The 22,977-nt window shown below is 39.0% G+C and overlaps 1 protein-coding gene and 1 pseudogene across 1 annotated transcript; both read right to left on the bottom strand.

The window, feature by feature from the left end:
- Positions 1-223: 223 nt before the first annotated feature.
- Positions 224-1,063, bottom strand: LOC122298838. Its single transcript, XM_043108685.1, has one exon. It carries the CDS (start codon positions 1,061-1,063, stop codon positions 224-226), a length of 840 nt encoding a protein of 279 aa, XP_042964619.1.
- An 11,978-nt stretch (positions 1,064-13,041) lies between these two features.
- Positions 13,042-18,084, bottom strand: LOC122298835 (annotated as a pseudogene).
- Positions 18,085-22,977: the final 4,893 nt, after the last annotated feature.

Here is a 22,977-nt window from a genome sequence, read left to right as displayed (position 1 = left end):
TATAAGCCCCATCATCACTAGAAAAAGCCCATTGAGAGACCTCCATTCCTCTGGATGGAAGTTCATTTTTTTTGTCATTAATCCCACAAGGCGCCATTACTTCAGCATTTAACTCTTGATCAGTTTCCATATTTGGTTCCTTCACTAGAAATTCCCCTCCTTGATTTAAGCCCTCACCATTACTGTGTGTAATAGTCTATTCTGAAACTACTCCACCAGTTTCCTAATTTGGTGCTAACACCTTTGATTGCAGCACTGGAACCGTTATAGTAGGACCTCTGCCTTGCACAGGTTGCTTCTCATGGGGTTGTAGGCATTCCCAGGGAAACCAAACACTTGCAACCATGGACCATGGAAGGTTGTCTTCCTTACATGTTCCTTGATCATTCTTCCAAATGCTATAGTCCTTATGACTATGACCCAAGCGACCACAAGCATAACAGAATGTAGGCAATCTCTCATACGTAAAACAAACCCAGCAGCTACCATGATTGCCCAAATTTATACATTTTCCTTGCAACAAAGGTTTTGTAACATCCAAGAGTATCCCGATTCTAATAAACTCACCCCATGCAACTTCATCCTTTTCAACGTCAATCTTCTCCACTACACCAATGCTGTTACCAATCTTACTCACCACCTTCTCATTCATAGCTCCCAAAGGAAGATCATATAACCTAATCCAAAAAGCCGCTGTTGATATTTGAACTCTAGTTGCCTGTACTTCCCTTGTATAATTCTGCATCAAAATCAGATTTCTATCAAAGGACCAAGGACCCTCACATTGCACTCTAGCCTTTTCCTTCTGATCTTCAAACTCCACTAGAAAAGGTTTTGACCCCAAATCCTTCACCCATATCTTTTTTACAGGATGCCAAATTTTCTTCAAAGTTTGCTTGAAAGCCTCACGGTTGTAAGGTTTTTCCGTTAATAATGAGACTAATAAACAATGTTCACCCCTTTGCTTAGATTCTTCGAGCAGCCCTTCATTCACTATAATCTCCTCTTTTTCTTGCTCCGACAGGGACAACCTCTGACATAATTCTTCTAAAGTTTCCCCCATGATGAAGAATGATAGAGACAACCTCTTACACTAACTTGTGCTTTCTTTTATTTGTACAACTTTTGTATTTTTGCTTTGTGTAATGTGCTCTGTTCTTTGCCTTGGGTTTTCTGTGATTTCTGAGATTTGGGCTTTGTGTAATTTCCATTGTTGTTTGATAAGTTCTTGTAAACTCAAGCGATTGGGAGAGTTCAGTGGGTTCTTTGGCTTTGCCATTGCTGTGATATTTGGCTTCCACAATTGCTATGATATTTGGCTTCCATTGGATAATTTGTGATCTGTTGATTCCTCCTTTGTGTTGTTGGGTCTCTAATGTAACGTACTTATCTACAACTGCCATTAATTATTTGATTTATCAGCTTCATGATGGTCTCTCTATTAAGGACCTCAGGCAACTTCATTTTTCTTGGGTATTAAAGCTCATATTGAGTCTGACGGTCTCTTTCTCTCCCAACACAAGTATGTTGTGGATTTGCTCAAGAAAACAAATATGTCCAATGCCACGCTGTTTCCACTCCTATGTCCTCATCACTTGCTCTTAAACTCTTTGATGGTGATCCATTTCATGATCCCACTCTCTACCGGAGTACTATTGGGGCCCGCCAATATGTTTTGCTCACAAGACTCTCTCCTTCGCTATTAACAAAGTGTCAGCTTATGCACCGTTCAACTGTCACTCATTGGATTGCTGTGAAGCTCATTCTTCGGTATCTCAAAGCAACATCGGATGTAACTCTCCCTCGCTATATTCTCTCCCATTCTCTTCACTGAACCTTCACTCACTCCCGTAACTCTCCCCATTCTCTCCTTCACTCTCTCCAAACCTACCACCAGTCTTACTCCCAAAATCCCTCTCTCCTTCCTCTCGCTCACTCTCGAAATCCCTCTCTCCATTTTTATTCTCACTCCCGAAACCCCTACCGATCGACATTCACCACACCCTCTCCATGACTGAGCCCCTCCTCCTTGACAATAGCCACAAAATGCTACGACAACTTGATTGTTAATTTCTGTGGTTTATCTCTTCTCCTAACTCTCTCATCATTTCTAGCAGTCGTTTGCTTTTATTATTGTGATTTGTAAAATTTCTCTCAAGCATGGTTATTGTTGTGATTTGGAAAATTTTCTTGATTATTTTCTTACTGTTGAGCATGGTTATTTTTTTTATTTGCGATTTGACATAGATTTCTTGATTAATTTCTTACTGTTGAGCATGGTTATTGTTGAATTTTTGTTTGAAAAAATAGTAAGAGGGGAAGAATGGGGACTTCTTGATTTTGATGGAGATTTCTTGAGTTTTTGTTTGAACATGGTAGTTGACGTTGTAGCCATAGAAGTCCTGTTGTTCCTCCCAGAATAACTAGAGTGAAAATCTAAGTACTGCTAGGGAACCAAGAATTAAATTCACTAAAAAAAATGAAAAAAAGAGGGAGAGCTTAGAAATTCTATTTTATGTATCCTGTATGTATATATGCTTTAACATTTTTGGTTTTTCTTTTCTTGTGTTATTCCTTATGATTTTGGAGTTTGAGAGAGAACTCTCAGTTTTTGTTATAAAATGGTTGAAGTGGACAAGAGTTATGCATGTGCATTATCCTTTTGCTAGCCACTGATTACTTAAATGTTCTTGAGCTACCTATTTTTCATTAGGCTGAAAAAGAAGGAAACCTCAACTAAGAAAGTGAGCTGGATGCCTAAGATTAAGATTAAAAAAATACAATAAATATGCACGTTTAGCTAATAAAATAGAGAAAACACAACTTCTCACTTTCGATTAAGTTGAGCTTTTTCCATGATGCATTACGTTGGGAAAGTTTTTGGGGTCTTGAGATGATCTTAATGCCATTGGCAGAACTATATGAGATGCCTATACTTTCAGTTTGAGGCTACGATATGCTTGAGATCATGTTTAAATTAAGTTTCATGTTGGAGCATAACAATTAGAAGTTCTGCTTTGACTTGTTTGTATTTCCACCTTTGCCTGGAGAGCATCACTTAAGTCTCAAAATTCGTTAGATTGTTTGAGGGACAGAATTCTCCTTTAGTTTTAGAATTCTCTTACATGTATAGGAACCTTACATGTACCTGCACCTTGATATGTGACTGATTCTACTGATGTGCCTGCACCTTTATATGTGCTAATTCACCTTGATATGTGTCTGCACATGATTTGTGTAATCTAACATGCTAAAACAACATTTGTTGCAAAGTGTGATGCACAATGTCTAGTTGTTTTATGAACACATTGTCTGTAGTTGAAGAATTAATGATGTCGGGAAATCAACACTGCTAAACACTGCAATTCTTGTTTTGTTTGTAAAAAAAATGAGATATAATATTCTTGGTTTTTTTGTTGGTCATCTTGGGTAATTTGTAAAGTTTTGGGTCATTGTCTCATCAGTTTTTTAAATAGTTTTGTATAAATACAACCTGAAATAAGACAATAAATCAACTTTCTGGTTTGCTTCTATTGTCAGGGACAGAGAGTTGCAAAGTTTCTTTTCCAAGGGGTGTGTGCTTCTTAACATTTTCGTGGTTGTTCTGAGGCAGGTTATTGGGGATACTGCATTGGCACTTTCATGGGTGTTTTTTCTTGTATACTCATGGAGGGAGAAGTATGATTAGATTTGCCAAAACCACAGTTTGCATTTTTTCTGCTCACAATTGCAAGAACCATAGTTTGCATTAATTCTGAGCTTAATATTGCATAATTTATATATGTGGCTATAAGAAAATTAATAGTTAGAAAACTATTAAAGTCTGTCTCCTTTAGTTTATCTTCTTTATCTTATTAAAGTCTGCATACTTTCTGATGTGCCAACATTTATGGATGGTTGTGTTTTTGTAGGTATTACTCAGAAGTCAGAACACACTTTGTGGCTGGTCGACATTGCTGAAACTCTTTGAAAACTGTGTTTTGTGATGCTATTATGTGTTGTTGGAATTACAAATTTTATGTGGATGGTTTTTGTAACTTAGTATGATAGATCTGGGTTCCTTTTTTTTTTTTTTTTTTTTTTTTTTTTTTTTTTTAAATTTTATTTAGCATAAAAGATGTGTGTATTGTACAAATTGGGTTGTAATCTGGGGGCTTCTATTTGTGCTGCTGTTAGGTGTTGTTGACATGAGCACAAGTATGTTGCTAAACATGGTAATTTCTTGTTGGAAGTGCATATTTGTGTAGGTGTTTTTTGTAACTAGTATGTTGCTGTAATGTTGCTGTAATTTTTTTTTTTTCGATGGAAAGAAGCCTTTCATTTAAAAGATATTTGCATTACAATTGTCTCTCCGCCCATAGGGCTGGAGCAATTACATCAGGGAAAGAACTTCACCTTAGGCTAATATCACTAACATGCCAAGCATGCCTTGCAAGCTTTAGTGATACCTCATTACAAGTTCTCATAGCATATCTAACCTCACACACTTGGAAACAGTTCATAAGCTCCTTAGTATCCTTGATCACATTACCAACCAAAGTCATTGATGGTTTTGACTTCTGCAATTCTTGTACTAAGGTTAAGGCATCACTTTCTATAATAAGATGTTGAATACCCAAGTGAACTGTTAGCTGTAGACCCCTGAAGATTGCAAGCATTTCAATACTTGTTGCATCCCTAACTTCTGGTTCCTTCTTGCTGGTTGCCATAATAACATCTCCTTTATTGTCTTTTAGGATAGCCCCAATTCCAGCACTGTGTTGGTTCTGGAAGATAGCCTCATCGAAATTTAATTTGAAAGTTCCTGGAGGGGGAGGCTCCCATCTGCAGTGATGTCTCACCATTTTCAATGGTTGGCCACGGGTTGCCTTGTAGACATGCTGGACAGCCAGGGCATGAGCTATAGCTTGATCAATATAAATGTTATTGTCTTCAAAGGTTGCTAGGTTGCGCCTATACCAGCAGCTCAATGAGATAAGAAAGAATAGCTCCAAGTGGTCTTTCTGTTGTAAACCACTTATGTACCCAGCAAGGTCACCATACAATTTTGGGAGGCTAGATGAGAAGATGATAGGCAAGTGTGTTTCCCAAGCCTTTCTTACTGAAGGGCAGAAGCATAGTGCATGAGCTGCATCTTCTGTCTCTCTTTTGTAGAGCTTGCAGGTTTCATCGTTTAGTACCTTTCTTTGCACCAAATTGAGCTTGGTTGGCAAGCTTTCTTTGCAAGCTTTCCATGCAAATATCTTGAGATTTACTGGTAGCTTCAAATTCCATAGATCCTTCCATAGCTTTTGTAGTCCCATATTTCTCGAGCCTTCACCTTCCATCCTGTTATGTTTAGCCTCTTTAAATACCCGATAGGCACTCTTAACTATAAACTTTCCATGTGGCTCAGGGTCCCAGACGCTCTTGTCTTCAGATGTGCTGCTGCTTAGGACTATTTTTAATACTGCATTTGCTACTCGGGTAGGTAGCAAGGTTCTGATCTTCTCCACATCCCACCATTTGGACAGTGAGTCAATTATGCTATCAACTGTGGTATCTTGGTCATAAACTGCTGCAGTTTCATCATTTCTACTTAGGGGTGGATGACCAGGGATCCAATTATCTCCCCACACTTTGATATTTTGTCCTGACCCCACTCTCCACTTGCAGCCCCTTACCCTAAGTTTCTTAGCCTCCCAAATCCCCTTCCATGCAAAGCTAGGATTAAAGCCTAGCTTAGCCTCTAGGAAAGGCTCTTTTGGGAAATACCTTGCTTTGAAAACCTTGTGGATCAATGTATTTGGTTCTTGCATGATTCTCCAGCCTTGTTTTGCTACGAGAGCATCGTTGAAAGTTGTAAGATCTTTGAATCCCAAACCTCCAGCTTGTTTATGTGTACAAAGTTTGGCCCAACTGACCCAATATATTCCTTTTGTTTCTGTCCCCATAAAGAACATGCCATCATTTGCTCCAGCTCATGACATAGGCTTCTTGAGAGTTTAAAACAGCTCATGGTATAGGTTGGAATAGAGAGAGCCACTGCTTTTATAAGAATTTCCTTGCCCCCTTGTGATAGCATTGTCTGTTTCCAATTCTTCAGTTTGGTCCATACCTTATGTTTGATGTCCGAGAAGGCTCTTGTTTTTTATCTACCACTAGTGGAGGTAGTCACAGGTATTTATCATATTGCTGGAAGTGTTGTACCCCCCATAAATCCATCAATTCTTTCTGCTGGGTAGAGTCTACATTCTTGTTGAATAATGTTGCAGAAATTGATAGATGAAAGTTTGGGAAGAAATTTTGGTAAAAGAATATAATTTGATGGAAAATGTAGATATTTGGTTAGTAATTAAGAAATTTATATAGAATTTTAGATGAGTTTAATCAAATATTGTTAGTTATTAGCATTAAATGACCTTTAAAAATATCATTTTTTTTAATATTAATTTAATTAGAATATAATTATTATTATTAATATTTAATAGGTAGAACTATAAAATGTGATAAAAATAGATTAAATAAAAAATTATTAAATTAATAATATTTTATCATTATATAGAGTTAATGGATAATTCAATGTGGGGATTAAATTTGAAAGGAATAAGCAAATACAAATTCAAGTAATATTAGCTAAAATTTGAATTTACATTAGGCCAATCCAATAATAATGCTCTTAGCAGCAATAATGATCTTAGTTATCATCTAATGCTTTTTTTAAATATCTTGAAGTCTCTCGAGTCTCTACCTTGATCCATGTAATAGCTTAAATTAGCCGGGGCAACATAAACTACACATTTGAAGTATAAGTTGCCAAGCCCTCCATCCTTCACCTCAAATTTTAGAACTCCATTGATGAAAGCAGTCACCATCCATTGATTAATAATATCATTATGGACAGTAAGCGAAGGTACAATGATTGTGCAAGACAACAACTAGAGCATCCTTATCTCAAACGTTTCCAGGAATAGAAGCATAAATGAGAATGACTCTTAGAATATCTAAAGTATGACGGGATTTCATTTCTGTTTGTCTATTAGGTTGACTAGTATATGGGCATGAATAATGTGAGAGTATTCTTTGTTGACTCAAGAAATCAAGAAAAGAATTGTAATTATATTTTGTAACATTATTTGAACGAAGGATTTTGATGGTAAGAGAAAATTGAATTTGTACTATTTTGTGAAAGTTTATATAAATGTGAGCAAATTTAGAATAATGCTATAAGAGATATATCCAAGTATAGGGATAATAATCATCAACAAATGTAACAAAATAATGAGACCCCCCATGTGAAAATGGGAGTGGGTTGCCAAATACCAAAATGAATCAAATCAAAATGTGTAGAAGAAAATGATCACTTTTATTAAACCAAAAATGTGTTTGTTTTTCAGATTGGCATGAAATACAATCAAAAGTTTTCTATCATTTAAAAGTTTGTAATTGCATCACACAACTTTATATGCAGGTTCATCATGTTGCTGCTAGAACAACTATTACAGGGCGTTGATTGTCTAAGATTAAGATTATATGAATGTTTCAATATATCTTTGCGATATTAGTCATTTGGATTTAGAAATAAGAGTGAAGGAATCAAATTATATGATGTTATTGGGAATTGAATTGAATGATACGGTTGCTTCCTATTTCTAAAACATGATTCAACTTGATCAAGTAAACTCAAATGATTTTCTTATTTCTATGTGTATCTAATGCCTACCCAACTTATGAGTTACAATCTTTGATAATTATAGTAATGCAAACCCAAATTGATATAGGGTATTTGAGTTCAAATTATATGTTGATAATGTTGAACAACTTTACAAAAGTAGATTTGCATAAAGAAACACTGAATCTTTTTTGGATTTGGGCAATATCTATTGTTTTCCCCCCCAAATAATCTATTTACATTCATTTTCTAATAATATGTAGAAGTCGATATTGGGAAAATTATGCAATTCCTTGATGGCACTTCCTTTAGCGATTTATTCAACTGTTATTTTGTGTGGCGCTCTCGACCCCCCATGTCATGTGATTTGATAGGAGTTGCGACACCGGGGTGATGGCCACTCGGGTTACACACCCCATCGCAGAGTGCAAGTGTGTGAAAACATGCAATATGTGTACATGATAAATATACACATAAGAAAAATTTAAAGGCAGTTTCAAGCTAAGTACCAGAAAGTTAAAGTCTACAACCCAATCGAAAAATCCTCACAAGTTAATTCAGTTATTCAACTGATCAAAGTAAATAAAGACAAATCTCTCAATACACAAATGAGAATACTCCAAGTTGTCACTCCTCTGGTGGGGTCGATTCATCATGTCCGAATCCGTCCTTTGCATCGAAATCTACGGTTCCATGAAATGGAACCACAGGTGGAAACACCACATGAGATTTCACCATCTCAGCAAGAAAAACACAGTCCACAACCAAGCATTTCAACACAAGGTAAACAACAAAAAACACAATAGTGCAAAAAGACCAAAATACCCTTTCTTTATAATTTTACACAAAAAGGACATCGTTTAAAACCACTCATGCCAAAAATCACATTTCCATTTAGAAAGTAACCGTTTGATTAAGGTATGCACCACGGTCTCCCCTAGGGACCATCTGCACACTTTGGCTCCCTTCGTCATATCTCAAGTAACAACCATGTTTGTGACTTCATAACGAGTGATGCATAGCTTCGTGCCAAGCATGTATGTGACCAGGCATCCTTTCGCCCTTACCAGCAGAGGGGCCATGAAGTTGGCACAAAAGCATTACTGTCTCGTCCGAGCCCGTTGTCACCCAAAGACAATCCAGGAGATGTCACTCAGTTTTATACAGGCCCGAATGACCAGATGAGCTCTACTGAGATAATGCCCCATCTTGGCTTCGGGTCATGATACACACACACCCTTAAAATAATTTCTTAACACTTTTACTCCAAAACACCATTTTTCCAATTTCACAGCATAGTCAGAGAGGATGCCATTTATCAAAGATATGTAATTGCAGATATAGAGCAAAGCACAGTAAATATGATAAAGATAAATAATAACAATTAAAAATACAGATGCATGAATAGGCAAGTATTGGATGCATGGCAATTTACAAACAACACAGTTCACAAACAAAATACCCCATTCCCACAGAATCAACCAAATACACAGTTCTCTAACTACGTGGGTTCCCAACACTTCATTCGACTCTTGGACCAAAATCCTTCACCAACTACAATAGAATTTCCCAACACTTTCTCGGGCTCTCAAATTCCAACATAACTAGACTGCACAAGACAATTTACAACGGCGTTACAAATCCAAAGTCGGTCCAGAAATTTACTTACTACGCCAAAAGGAATATCTGGGGAATAAAGCGTGTCGCATGCTGACAAAGAGATCCCGCAAGAGCGTTCGTGTGAGCGTCAAAAGGTGGCAACGACAGTGGCGACGCAGTAGGGACATCAGTAGTTCACTAGGACAAGTGCGGATTTGAAGCGAAAAAGGGGAATCAGCTACTGAGAGGGCTAAAGGGTGATGGAACAGAGGGTGGAGAAGAGACTAACACAGCGAAGCGCAGTGTGGCGGTGGCTAAAAGGACTTCTAGCTCATGGGTTACGTTGATCTGAGGTAAGGGGAGGCTAGGAGAGGGAAAGGGATGGCTAGGGGATGGTTGCGAGACCATCGGGATGTGGTTGAGAGTAGTGGCCCGTGACGATATATGGTGGCGATGGGTGTAAAAATCTTCTAAAGCTGGGGAAAGGGGGTCTTCGAGGGAGGGGAACAGAAAAAGGTAAAGATCAAGAGGAGAAGAGGTGATTTTGAAGGGGGAGAGGCTTAGCCTATATACAGGTCGAGAGACCACATGTGCCAAAACCACCTACGGTAGCCATTAGGCATGCCAGGAGGTGTACAGGTCACAGGAAAGGGACACAAGGGTTGCAACATGCAAGCGTGAGTGATTCGGGGTGGCCATTAGTGCGCACGAGTTTGAGAGAAAATTGACAACGGCACAATGGATTCCGCAGGGGTAGAGGCATGGGGTGGAAGTGGAGATCGAGGCTTGCTTGCGTGGCCAACATCGGTTGGCTAGCAGCAGCGACAGAAGACAACAAATAGAGAAGAAAAAATAAAATGCTAAGATATGGGGACAGTCATGGAGGCTCGGAGTGGGGAGAAGGGAGGTGGTGATAGGATGAAGGAGGAGGGGCATCTGGCCAGTGCACACATGGACCTGATTCAATGGAGGAGGTGAGTGGCGTCACGAGCTGCAGCCTGCAAGGGAGCAAACAGACAAAAAAAAAAAAATTCAGAGGGAAGAAGGGTAGTTGTGTGGCACAACAGGGGAGGGAGGGGAAAAGAGATGATAAGATGAAACCCTTAGGGTTTCTCACATCTTAAACCAAAATGAAAAACCGGGATGGGTTGGCCACTGAGAGTGGCCTCGAGGATTTCCACCAATAAGTGCAAAATGCACTTTTTTATTTTGTGTTCTTTTTTCTCAAGCATTTTTAAACCCCTTTAAACATTTAAGAAAAAAATTCACAAGCTCATTTAAAAATGCTTCGTTAACAATTTAGTAAAAAAGAAAAAAAAAGGAATTGGTAGCTTATGTTGGGATGCATCCTCATCATTTCCCTATTGTACAAATTTGCAGCCACCAGTTTAGAGGTATAATATCTCATGTCTCCAATGTAGATCCTTAGTTGCAGAGTGGTGGCTGCTTGGGTAACACCAAGAGCCCAAGAGATAAGTCAGTACTAGGCTCCCTTATGATTCTTTGACATCACCACTTATCCCAAAAGTTGAAGCTGATGGGAAGAAATAAATTATTTATTTGTATTATATTCTTAACACTCTTCATCATGTGTGGGCCAGACTTATCCTCATTGAATGGACCCAATACGTGGAATATTTAATTAAATAGGAGAGAGTGTAGAGTCAGAATTCGAATTCAAGACCTCTATTCTGATACCATGTGAAATCAATATTTGTCCCAAAAACTTAAGCTCTATACATAGAAGAAATTGGTATTCACTTTTATGTTCTATCTTGTATCTGTTCTAAATATTGCAGTTATTAGAAGCTGAAGTTGTCATTAGAATGCTCGCCCAGCTTAATAGATCTTTTTTGTGGTTTTGATTACCTATTCAACTGTGGGGCCCTTGACTCCCACGTGTGATTTGTAGGAGTCTCGATATCGGGGTGATGGCCACTTGGGTCACACACCCTATCGGCAAGTGAAAGTGTATGCAAACATGCAATATGTGTATAGTTAAATATGCATAGCAGAAAAATAAAAGGCATTCTCAGCTGAGTACCAAAAAACTTAAAGTTTACAATCCAATCGAAAACGAAATCCTCCTTAAAATTAATACAGTCATCCAACTGATTGAAAATTTAAAAAATAAAAGAAAACCCTTAAACACAAATAAAATATCCCAAGTCATCACTCCTCTGGCAAAGTCGATCCATCGTACTCAAACCTGTCATCTGCATCGAAATCTATGGTTCCATGAAATGGAATCGTAAGTGGAAACATCACATGAGATTTCACAATCTCAACAAGAAAACCGCAGTCCACAACCAAGGATTTCAAGCACTTGACAAACACCAAACAAGGACAGCATATCCGTTTCTTTATGGTTTTACACAAAAAGACATCAGTTAAACCACTCATGCCAAAAACCACATTTCCATTTAGACAAAACATTTTTATTATGGTGTGTACCATTGTCTCCCCTAGGGACCATTCACCCACTCTGGCTCCCTTCGTCACACTAAGGGTAATGACTGTGCGTGTGACTTCGTGACGAGCTATGACCAGCTCCGTGCGCGACACGTATGTAACCAAACATCCTCTAGCCCCTGCCAGTAGAGGGGCCACAGAGTCGTACCAAGGGTGTACAATCTTGGACAAGCCTACTATCGCCTGACGACAGCTCAGGGGATGTCACTTAGTTTTATACCCTCTTGAGTGACCAGAGGAGCTCCATAGAGATAATACCCCATCTTGGCTTGGGGTCATGATATGCATACACCAACAAAATAATTTCTTAATCCTTTTATGCCAAAACACAGTTTCACCAATTTCACAGCACAATCAAATAGAAGAGCATTTATTAATAATATGCCATACAAGTATCAATACAAAAATGCACATGCATGACAGGGAGATATTGGATGACATGGCAATTTACAAATATACAGCTCAACAAATAAATATCACAGTTGTCACAAATCCAACCAATACACGATTTCCAATTACACTCGATTCCCAATGCTTCATTTGGCCCTTGGCCCACAAATCCATCACAAACTATGATAGAAATTTTCCAACACTTCACAGGGGCCCTTAGCCCACAATTCCAACACAACTAGACTACATAAGAAAAATTATCGTAGCCTTAAAAATCTGAGGTTGGTCCAGAATTTTACTTACTATGCATAACAAAATTTCTGGATGATCATATGAGCTATCTAAGACATCTCGCGAGTGAGCGTTGCTGTGAATAAGAATCTATGAATATTTAATAATGGTAACTAAAATATGAAACAATAAAATCGTGGGGTTACACAATTTACAAAGGTGGTGGCACAGCGGAGACAGTGGTTGTTTTGGTCAAAACAGTGAGATTTACAACCTTGAAAGAATTAGAGGACGACAGGTATGTGGTGACAGTGGGTGGAGGAGGGGATTTTCATAGTAGGGCGTGGCGGGCAGTGGCCAAGAGGGTTCCTAGATCACAGGATGGGTTGATTTGAGGGAATGGGAGGCCAGGAGTGGGAAGGGGATGGCCAGGGGGTGGTTGTGCGACCACTGGTATGCAGCTGAGAGCGGTGGCGTGTGGTGATGTATGACGACGATGGGTGGGAAAAATTTCTACAGCCACGGGAATGGAGTTTTGAGGCTGAGGAACACGATGGAGTAAAGATTAAGAGGTAGCTATCTCATCCTCGTTGTCCATTGAGTCTGCTCTGAATAATCCCCTTTTTGCCAAGTTATTGCTGATGTAATCATAAGAAGCTAATTTTTCAAGAATTTTAGATCAAGCTTCTAACAAACTTTGATTTTCGGCTAGCCCAGCGCCAACTCTTAATATATTTCTTGCTGGAAGTATCCTTGATCCCATTGATAACGAGTGGAACCAAATAATTCAATCAGGGTAGTTGTTGAACCATACCACATAGTTCCAGTAGCAACAAAAGAGGTAAAAAAAAAAAAAGCAGCAATACAACTGGAAAGGACGGTTTCAATATTTACCATACATAATCCTTTGTATAGACATTGGGGCAGACGGACATGAAGATGGAATAGACCTACTAATTTGCCCAATGTACTGACTGCAATATGATGAGAGGCTATTCCTCCCGGAACAAAAGGATCAAAACCTTCCACATCCCACGCTAGATTTACAGATTGTACCCTTCCAGTTAGTCCATAAAGATCAAACACCCGTATTCCAGGACCATACATCCCCATTACATGAAATGCGCCAAACTCAAAACAAGCCAGTCTTGAAAGAAATAAATGAATTCCAAAAATATTAGGTAAATCTAAAAAAGGTTTCCTTGTGAGTTCATCACAAAATGTTTCTATATCCCAATACACTCAATGCCAAATAGTTGCCAAAAAGCACAAGCCTCGCACAGGATTCAGGTTCTTTAAAAGGTCCTGTCACTTTCCTATCCCTATCTAGTCCACCAGCCAAGCCCAGTGAACCAGTCGATCCAACTTTGAAGTCGGAGAAAGCTTTTTGTTAACAAGTTGGGGTTCACTTACCACTTTCTATCTGTTTAAGTAAGTTGAACGAAGCCATTAAAAGGGAGTTTGGAAAGAGCATCAAGGAGGAGGAAGAAGAAATCAAAGAAAGACCATTTGAAAAAGTTATCCAAGTATCATGGAGCTAACTAGCAGTGACCAGGACCTATCAAGCGAACAAGCCTAGTGGAGGTGCCAATCACGAAGGCTTTCAGAAGGTTAGGAAGGACAGGGTTGCAAACCTCCCTTCCCTTTGCTTTCAATCTGTCTTGTGCCACTCCAGCTTTCACTCAAAGATTAAAAAAAATCCATGCTAGAGACTTATCCTAGTAACCATCCATGAAATCTAGAGAGGTGTTCTTGAAGACATGGCAGGCTCCAAGCTTACACGCTTCTCTGCTACCAAATCATAGATCTTCCAGAGAAGATCAAAGTGAATGAGCTCACTCGATATGCGTCTGACGGTTTAACCTAGCTTTGAAAGGGATCATCATAAGACTTTAGGTGCACCTGGGGGAAGGACTACCCTTAATATGCACAATTAATAAACGATACCGAATTAACTGATAAAGAGACGAAACTAACAATTGCCATAATGAACCTAAACTAAAGACAAAAAGAGTCACTCACTGAATACCTATTTTTTAAAGAAGACTGAGTTAGTCCTAAAGCCAAAAGCTGAAGGCTGAAGCAACAAAGTGTAAAGAGGACTAAGGACGAAAGCCAAAGGCAAAGAAAAAAGAAGACTAACTAGATATGTCTATAGTACCATAGTTGTAAGACCTAAGGCCGATTTATAGGCCGACAAACCCACATTCGACGAACCCATCCACGATAGCCATTAGGCACTCCAAGCGGTGCGCAGCCCATGAGGTAGGGACTCTAGAAGCTGCAACATGTGTGTGTGTGTGTGTGTGTGTGTGTGTGTGTGTGTGTGTGTGTGTGATACGAGGTGGCCATCGGTGTACATGAGGTCGAGAGGTACTTGACAGAGGTGCATCAGATTCTCACGAGGATAGACAGATAGAGACAAAAGGGGGTGAGAGGAGACAGAGCCTAGCATGCGTGGTCAGCACTGGTTGGCTAACTGCAGTGGTGAGGAGAAAAAAATACAGAGAAAAAGAGATGCTGAGAGACACGAGGTGACAACCATGTAGGCTCGGATTAGAGAGAAAGGAGGTGGTGGTAGATGAAGGAGGAGAGACTTTGCTCGTCGCACAGGTGGTGGTGGTTTGATGAAGGAGGTGGACGGCGACACAGGCTATGATCTATAGGGGAGAAAATGGAAGAAGAAGATGACAGAAAAAAAAAAAATAGAGAGGGAGAGAAGGGTGCGAAGCATAGAGAGGGGAAGAGAATGAGATGAAACCCTTAGGGTTTTCTCACTTGAAGAGCCAAAATGGTGCCATTTTAAGATGGGGAAAGGGCTAGACCTCAAGTACACAAGCTGGGCCCAAACATAATCTAGTTTCACACCAAGTAAGTCCAACTACAAATAGCACAAAAATCCCACAAATAAGCACTCACCTGAATAATTTTGGGCCCTCACATCAATGATTACTACTTTTGTTCTTTTCTTCCTCCACAACCTAACTAGCTCATTTTATATAGAGTTGGCTTGCTAGGACAACCTCCCCCACATGGCCACATAGTATGTTAGACTTCTAAAAATTCAAAGTTAAACATTCATGAACTTCAACCCACCAACAACAATTCAAAGAAGGTAAGAGACTTTGCCAAATCAAAGGTTTGTAATTCATAACATAGCATGGACAAAATAGGATAGCATGTACCATTTTTAAGATGTCTATCATAAATTACTAAGAAAGTTGAATATGGACCATAAACTACAAAACCAAGAGTGCACATTCAAGCTGAAGATAATTTAAGTTGCATATAATTTAAGGTGCATAAATTACTGTCATGGCTCTCTCTCTCTCTCTCTCTCTCTCTCTCTCACACACACACACACACACACACATTAAATAATTTGCATCTCATTTGATTAGTTTGATCTACTATAGAACAAGGCTATGATAATAGAAAACTGATACCAACTTGGAATATATTGATCCCCCTTTCCAACTTTGAACACAGTACACTTCTTGAAATTTTTTATCTCTCATAAGGCATCCTAGAAGAGGTTCTGGTCATTTGCCAAGCTAGCATGAGATAGCTTGCATATAAATTCTGCCAAAGAACTTGACTTCATATCCAACAGATTTTTAAAAACATTTTGGCATTAACTTTTTGTTAATCATTTTTGCTGTGAATTCTGTTGTAAATTGTAACATGTCCAATATTATTAAGAATATAATAAAAATAACTAAATTTACATCTTCCCATCAGCTTAAACTCCCTAGTACCGATTTGTCATTGTACTAGGGAGTTTATTTGCTTGACTTGAAAGTTTCAGACAAAGAAAAGACTCCTTGTTTTGTAACTAGATGATAAGCAATTACAAACACTGGGTTTGTTTTTCTATCCACATGATAGTTTATGTCTCAAGTTTCAAGCTCATTAAGCCATACTGATCTTAAGTATTATTGAGAATGATACTAGTAACCACAACAAGTGTTTGATAAAAGGTCTTGAAAGAACAGTTTCATATTTTCATGTAAAAGCTCATCTCTATTTTTCTTTATTTATTTCACTACAGTGTACAAGTATTTATAGAGTAATTTCAGCCAGGTGTTACAATGAGATTTAGCCACGTCATTGTTCTGTTGAAGGTGCATTTTCCTTCTTGAATATTCTTCCAACTGGTGAGTACAAAAGTAGAGCATTATGCAGCAGACAGCAGGTCTTCCCTTGTGTGCGTATTGGAGGTGCTTGAGCCATAGTTTTCTGTCTTAACATCCCCCTGCGATTCAAGCGGCACTTGAGTGAGAGTGAGGCTTGATCGGAGTTGTGAGAAATGAGCTGAAGACAATGATTTAGTAAAAATGTCAGCAAGTTGATCTTTACTTGAAATGAATGAGACTTGAAGTGTTTTGGCAGCCACCCTCTCTTAGACAAAGTGATAATCAAGCTCGACATGCTTAGTGCAAGCATGTAACATAGGATTTACAGAGAGATAAGTAGCTCCTAGATTATCACACCATAGTGTGGGTGCTTCAACGAGAAAAATCCCAAGTTCTTGTAATAGAGATTGAAGCCATAAGGCTTCACAAGTAGCATTAGCCACAACTTTATACTCAATTTTAGTTGAAGACGGAGATATAGTGGGCCATTTCTTAGACCCCCAAGAGATCAAGTGAGACCCAAGATAGATGCAAAAACCCCCAGTAGATTTATGGTCATCAGGGCACCCGGCCCAATCAGCATCAGAGAAGGTACACAACTTAATGGGTGAGTTTATGCAGAAATGTAGACCAAGATGTTTAGTGAAGTTGAGATATTGAAGAATGCGTTTAACAGCTGGCCAGTGAGGCAGCATCATATAATGCATGAATTGACACACCTTATTGATGACAAATGCAATATCTGGCCGAGTGAGGTCAAATATTACAGACTTCCTACAATACTATGATACATGTAAGGATCCTCAAAAGTTGGTCCATCCAAGTTGGTCAATTTTTTAGAGGCCGAAAGTGGGGTTGACACAGATTTAGACTGATGCATATTGGTTTTCAGGAGAAGATCAAACACATATTTAGATTGGGAAAGAAAAATGCCAGAGTTAGTATTTGAAACTTCTATGCCCAAAAAATAATTAGGGATCCAAGATCCTTTATTGGAAAGTAAGCACGTAGAGCATTAATAAACCGAGTTATTAAAGCTGGAATTGAACCCATAACAACAATGTCATCGACATATATTAGCACATAAACACAATCAGAATTATTTCTAAAAATAAACAGTGAACTATCAGACTTGGATCCAGTGAAACCGAAATGAAGTAGTCGATTTGTGAGTTTGGAAAACCAAGCCCGAGGGGCTTGTTTCAAGCCATAGATTGAATTTTTCAACTTACAGACATGTTGAGGGAGATCTGGGTTGACAAACCCCGGAGGTTGCTGCATGTATACATCATCTTCAAGGTCACCATGTAAGAATGCGTTCAAAATGTCCAGTTGGTGTAGATGCCATTTGTGAGTAACTGTAAGAGAAATGATGAGACGAATGGTGACCAATTTTACAACTGGACTAAAGGTTTCACCGTAATCCAATCCGAGCTGTTGGTGAAATCCCTTGGCCACAAGGCAAGCCTTGCGGCGTTCAAGGGAGCCATCAGCCCGTCTCTTGGATTTTAGGACCCATTTTGATCCTAAAATATTGAGAGAAGGAGAGAATGGGACAAGGTCCCATGTTTGGTTTTGGAGAAGAGTAGCAAATTCATCATTCATTGCTGCTCTCCAATCCAGAAACCGAGAAACTTCAGTGAAATTTGAAGGTTCTTCTGGGATGGCGATGGAGGACGAAGTAAGGGAGAGGGAAGGTTTAGGTGGCCAAAGTATGGTACTGTCGGTTCAGATGAGAGGGCAAGTAGTTTGTGTTTTGGCTCTTGTGATCGTAGGGTGATGAGAGATAGAGGCACCAATTGATGAAGAAGAAGGAAGAGATGGAGGTGCCGAATGGTTAAGGTTGGGAAGAAGGTGAGTCTGGCGACTGCGTATTAGGGTTGGAGATTTTAGAAGGGAGGATATTAAGTGGAGATGTGTCGTGGACCGGGTTAGATTGAGGTGTAGATGGGTTTAAGGGATGTGTGACCGAGTTGGGCTGTTCGAGGGAAATGGTCAAGATGCTTATGGGTGACTGAGTTGGACTTGAAGGCTGAGTTGTAGATGGGCTGAAGTGTTGAGTTGATGTGACTGATACGGGCAGAGAATTTGGCAGGTTTAAGGAGGTGGATTGGGCTAGATTGGGTTGAGATGTACTTGGGCTAGGCAAGGATGTATCTAACCTTAGATAGGAGTCCGAATGGGCTTGAGATAGAAAGGGGTGATGTGTTTCATCAAAGATAACATCTCGGGAGATATAAGTGTGACCAGTAGGCAAATGAAGACACTGATATCCTTTATGGTTGGGGCTATAGCCCATGAAAACACAGAGTTGTGAACAGAAGTCTATTGTATGGTGATTGAATGGTCGAAGATTGGGCCAACAAGCTAAACCAAACACACACAAAGATTTGTAATCTAGAATTTTTTTAAATAAAATTTCAAAAGGTGATTTATCACCAAGAATAGGTGTGGGCATTCGGTATATTAAATACACAAAAGTCTAAAAAGCTTTAGATCAATATTTTTGTGGAACCGAGGCATAGGAAAGTAATGAGAGACCAGTTTATACTATATGTCTATGATGCCTTTCAATAGTGCCATTTTGGGCATGTGAATAAGGGCACGTAAGATGATGAGAAATACCATAGGAGGTGAGAATTCGAGTAAGAGGACGAAATTCACCACCCCAATTAGATTGCACGGATATGACATTAGTGGAAAAAGTATTTGAAACATAGCATAAGAAAGCAACAAATATAGTGGAAACATTAGACTTTGTTTGAAGATGAAATAACAAAATAAATTTAGAAAAGTCATCTACAATGGAAAAGTAAAAACGACAACCATTTGAGGAGAGCATAGGTGAAGGCCCCCAAACGTCTAAAAAAGGAAGTTCAAAAGGTTTATGAGACCTAGAAGGAGATGACAGATGTGGTAAAGCATGAGCTTTAGCTTGTGAACAAGCTAAACAGATGGATATAGGTGTCTTATATGCTACGGGAAGTTGAAAACGCTGAAGAGTCAAAGCTGTGATCCGGGAGCATGGGTGACCAAGGCGGGCATGCTAGTGTTGAGTGGAAGTATGTTCACCAAGAAAAGCACAAGGAGTTGGTTGTGATTAAGGAATGGTGTTGGGCATAGGAAGGACATAGAGCCCATTCTTAACTGGTCCTTGAAGCAACACCTCCTTGGTTTGTAAATCCTTCACAAGAAAACAAGTGGAGTAAAACTCAAAATATATAGGATTATCAATACAAAATTGACGAGCAGAGAGCAAATTTTTTGTAATTGAAAGAACATGCAAAAGTTGAGTAAGAAGATATTTTTTGAAATAAGTGGTAAAGTGTGCCAAACTAGTGTGTTGTATAGGAAGAGTTGTGCCATCTCCAATGCTAACTTGCTCAGGGCCCTGATAAGGCATAGAATCTAAGTTGAGGTTTACAAAATTTGATGTGAAATGATTTGTACCAGTCGTATTGGGAAACCAATAATTTGAGGGGGATCCAGGAGATGGTAGAGAAGTGAAGTTGGCTGTAAGAGAGGGAGGTGGGGGAGCTTGGTAAGATTGATTTAGAGGATGGTACCTAGTGACAGCCGCATGGCCTACTTTGTGACATATTTGACAAATGGGTTTAGTAGAGTTAGGACGGGGAAAGAGGCCTGGTTGAGTAGATTGGGCTGAAGGAGGCCCATGGCCCTTACCACATCTTCCCCCACGAAAAGAAGAATTTTTGCCTCGTTGAGGGGCACCAGGGGCTCGAAAAGTGGCATTTGCTGAAATGGGACTAAGAGAAAGCAGAGATTGATCTGATGAACCAAACGAGCTTCACGGTTTAGAAGGTAACCAAAAATTTGATGGGTAGTGAGAGGCTCGGGCCTAGTGGTGACTGAGGAGATGACAGATTCATATTCAGTCCCCAATCCGGCTAGAAGGTAAACAATAAATTGTGCTTGAGATAGAGGTTTTCCAGTAGCACTAAGAGAAGCCGAGAGAGATTGGGCTTTATGGTAGTAATCAGTGATCGATTCAGAACCCTTATTCAAGGTAGCTAGTGAAAAATGGGTTTGAAGAATGTAAGCTGAGGATTGGGCAGCATAGATGTTTTCAAGTGCCGACCATATTTCATGGGATGTGTGACATTGAAGAACCTGGGAAAGAACCATAGGAGAGAGAGAGTTGGTGAGGGTAGAAAGCCAATAATGGTTGTAGGAGATGTGGGAGGGGGGGGGGGGGGGGGGGGGGGGAGGTACCATCAACATAGGATTCAAGTTGATGTCCTACTAAGAGAGGTACTATCTGAGCTTTCCAAAAGGGATAGTTATCACCGGAAAGTTTGATAGTAATAGAATGGTTGGCTGCCGGGACAATGGCAGTATTGGGAGAGGTGATATTCGAGACACTTGAGTTAGGGGTGGAAGTGTCTGTGTTGGGTTCTGAAGACACCATGGAAGACGATCAAGAACCAAAGAAAAGAAGAAAAAAAAAGAAGGAGAAGAAGCACAGGAGGGCTGAAGGCGTTGGCCTTTAACCGACTCTAGACACCATATTGAGAATGATACTAGTAACCACAACAAGTGTTTGATAAAAGGTCTTGAAAGAACAGTTTCGTATTTTCATGTAAAAGCTTATCTTTGTTTTTCTTTATTTATTTCACTACAGTGTACAAGTATTTGTAGAGTAATTTTAGCCAGGTGTTACAATGAGATTTAGCCACGTCATTGTTCTATTGGAGGTGCATTTTCCTTCTTGAATATTCTTCCAGCTGGTGAGTACAAATGTAGAGCATTATGCAGCGGACAACAAGTCTTTCCTTGTGTGCGTGTATTGGAGGTGCTTGAGCCATGGTTTTCTGTCTTAACACGTATCATCTAACAATTTTTAAATATCTTGAAGTAGTGTCTCCACCTTGATTCCATGTAGTAGCTTAAATTAGCCGACTAAAACAATTACCATTCCTTTTATCCAAACCATGAATAATATTATTATGGACACTACGTAAGAGAAGGCACAATTGATTGTGTAGACAACAATTAGAGCAGCCTTGCCTCAAAGTTTTTCTGGAATAGAAGCATAAATGACAATGGCTCTAACGTCAATAATGTCTAAAGTGTGACTGTATTTCCTTTCTATACATCCATTTTGTTGAGCAGTATATGGGCATAGATAATGTGAGTGTATTCCTTGTTGACCCAAGAAATCAAGAAAATATTTGTCATTATATTTCATAACATTGTTTGAACAAAAAATTTTGATGGTACGAGAAAATTGAATTTGTACTATTTTGTAAGAGTTTTGATATATGTGAGCAAATTCAGAATGATGCTATATTTTTAGTACTGTTCTTATGAGTTCCAGCCTAGAAACCCAGGTATACCTGGACCGGAACCGGGCTAGAACCCGGGTTTTTTTTCATTAGAATTCACAAAAAAATGATCAAATAACTAGGTTTCTTAAATTCCAAGCAAAAAATGATTAATCAAAAAGTTATCACACCTATATTTATACGACCAAGAAGCTAAAGAGATCATGTTTGTTGAATACCATTTTTTAACAAAAACAAATAAAAATATATATTCAAATGTAATTTCATATATAAATGAATTTAGTAAAGTATACCCTAGTCCTGGAAGTAATTCTTACTCTAAGAAAGAAGGGTGTCTATTCAAATTGCAACCAAATTTAGGAGGCAACAGAGGGCGGGCAACAATTTTCCTCTTGATGATAACTTTCGATCCATCCATGTTGGTTTTACCAATGTTATACTACGATCTTGTAATAAGATATTTTTTAAACAAGCCGACAACTGTTTGAGATAATATGTGATCAGATGCATATTGTTGAGGAATAATCCCACGTTGCCTGTGGATAAGAGTTTGGACATATTTATAAGCAATGTGCAAACCTCTCTTATTGAACTGGTTTTATGAGATGTGTTAATTCTATAGATTTTTTCATGGTATTAGAGTCTGCCACAGGATGAATGGTGGCCTACACTACTAATCCAGTAACAAGAACTAGAAAAAATACTAACCTGCATGTGAGAGAGAGTGTGTTGAGAAATAAATCTCGCATAACCTGTGGACAAGATCTTAGGCATGTTTATAAGGTTGGAACAAATCTCTCTCTTTGAATCGGTTTTATGAGATGAGTTAAGTTAATGAATTTCTTCACATATGAGTTGGTCTTGCTTTTTTTCCTAATGTGCAAAGCATTGATTTGAAAAAAATATATATTTAAAAAAAAAACTTGGTTTCGGGTTTAAAACCTGGTACCCCAACCAAGTCATGTACTCGGGTTTTCCTATGCGGGTACCAGCCCAGTTTGTTTCAAAAAAACCCGACTCGGATAAACAGTACTAATATTGTTTCATATTTAATGATTTGTTGCAAAAGATGTGCTTTCCCATATCAATATTATGTCCTCCTTCAGAAGCTGACCATATAAATGGTTTATGGCCACCGTCACTGCTTGCCATATGAAGAACATTGTGATTGGATGGCCGGCCTGCAATTCAC

This window comes from Carya illinoinensis, chromosome 16 (assembly GCF_018687715.1).
Source record: "Carya illinoinensis cultivar Pawnee chromosome 16, C.illinoinensisPawnee_v1, whole genome shotgun sequence".
Lineage (NCBI taxonomy): Eukaryota > Viridiplantae > Streptophyta > Magnoliopsida > Fagales > Juglandaceae > Carya > Carya illinoinensis.
The sequence above is the reverse complement of the archived record's forward strand: the minus strand, read 5'-3'. Positions and strand labels throughout refer to the sequence as shown.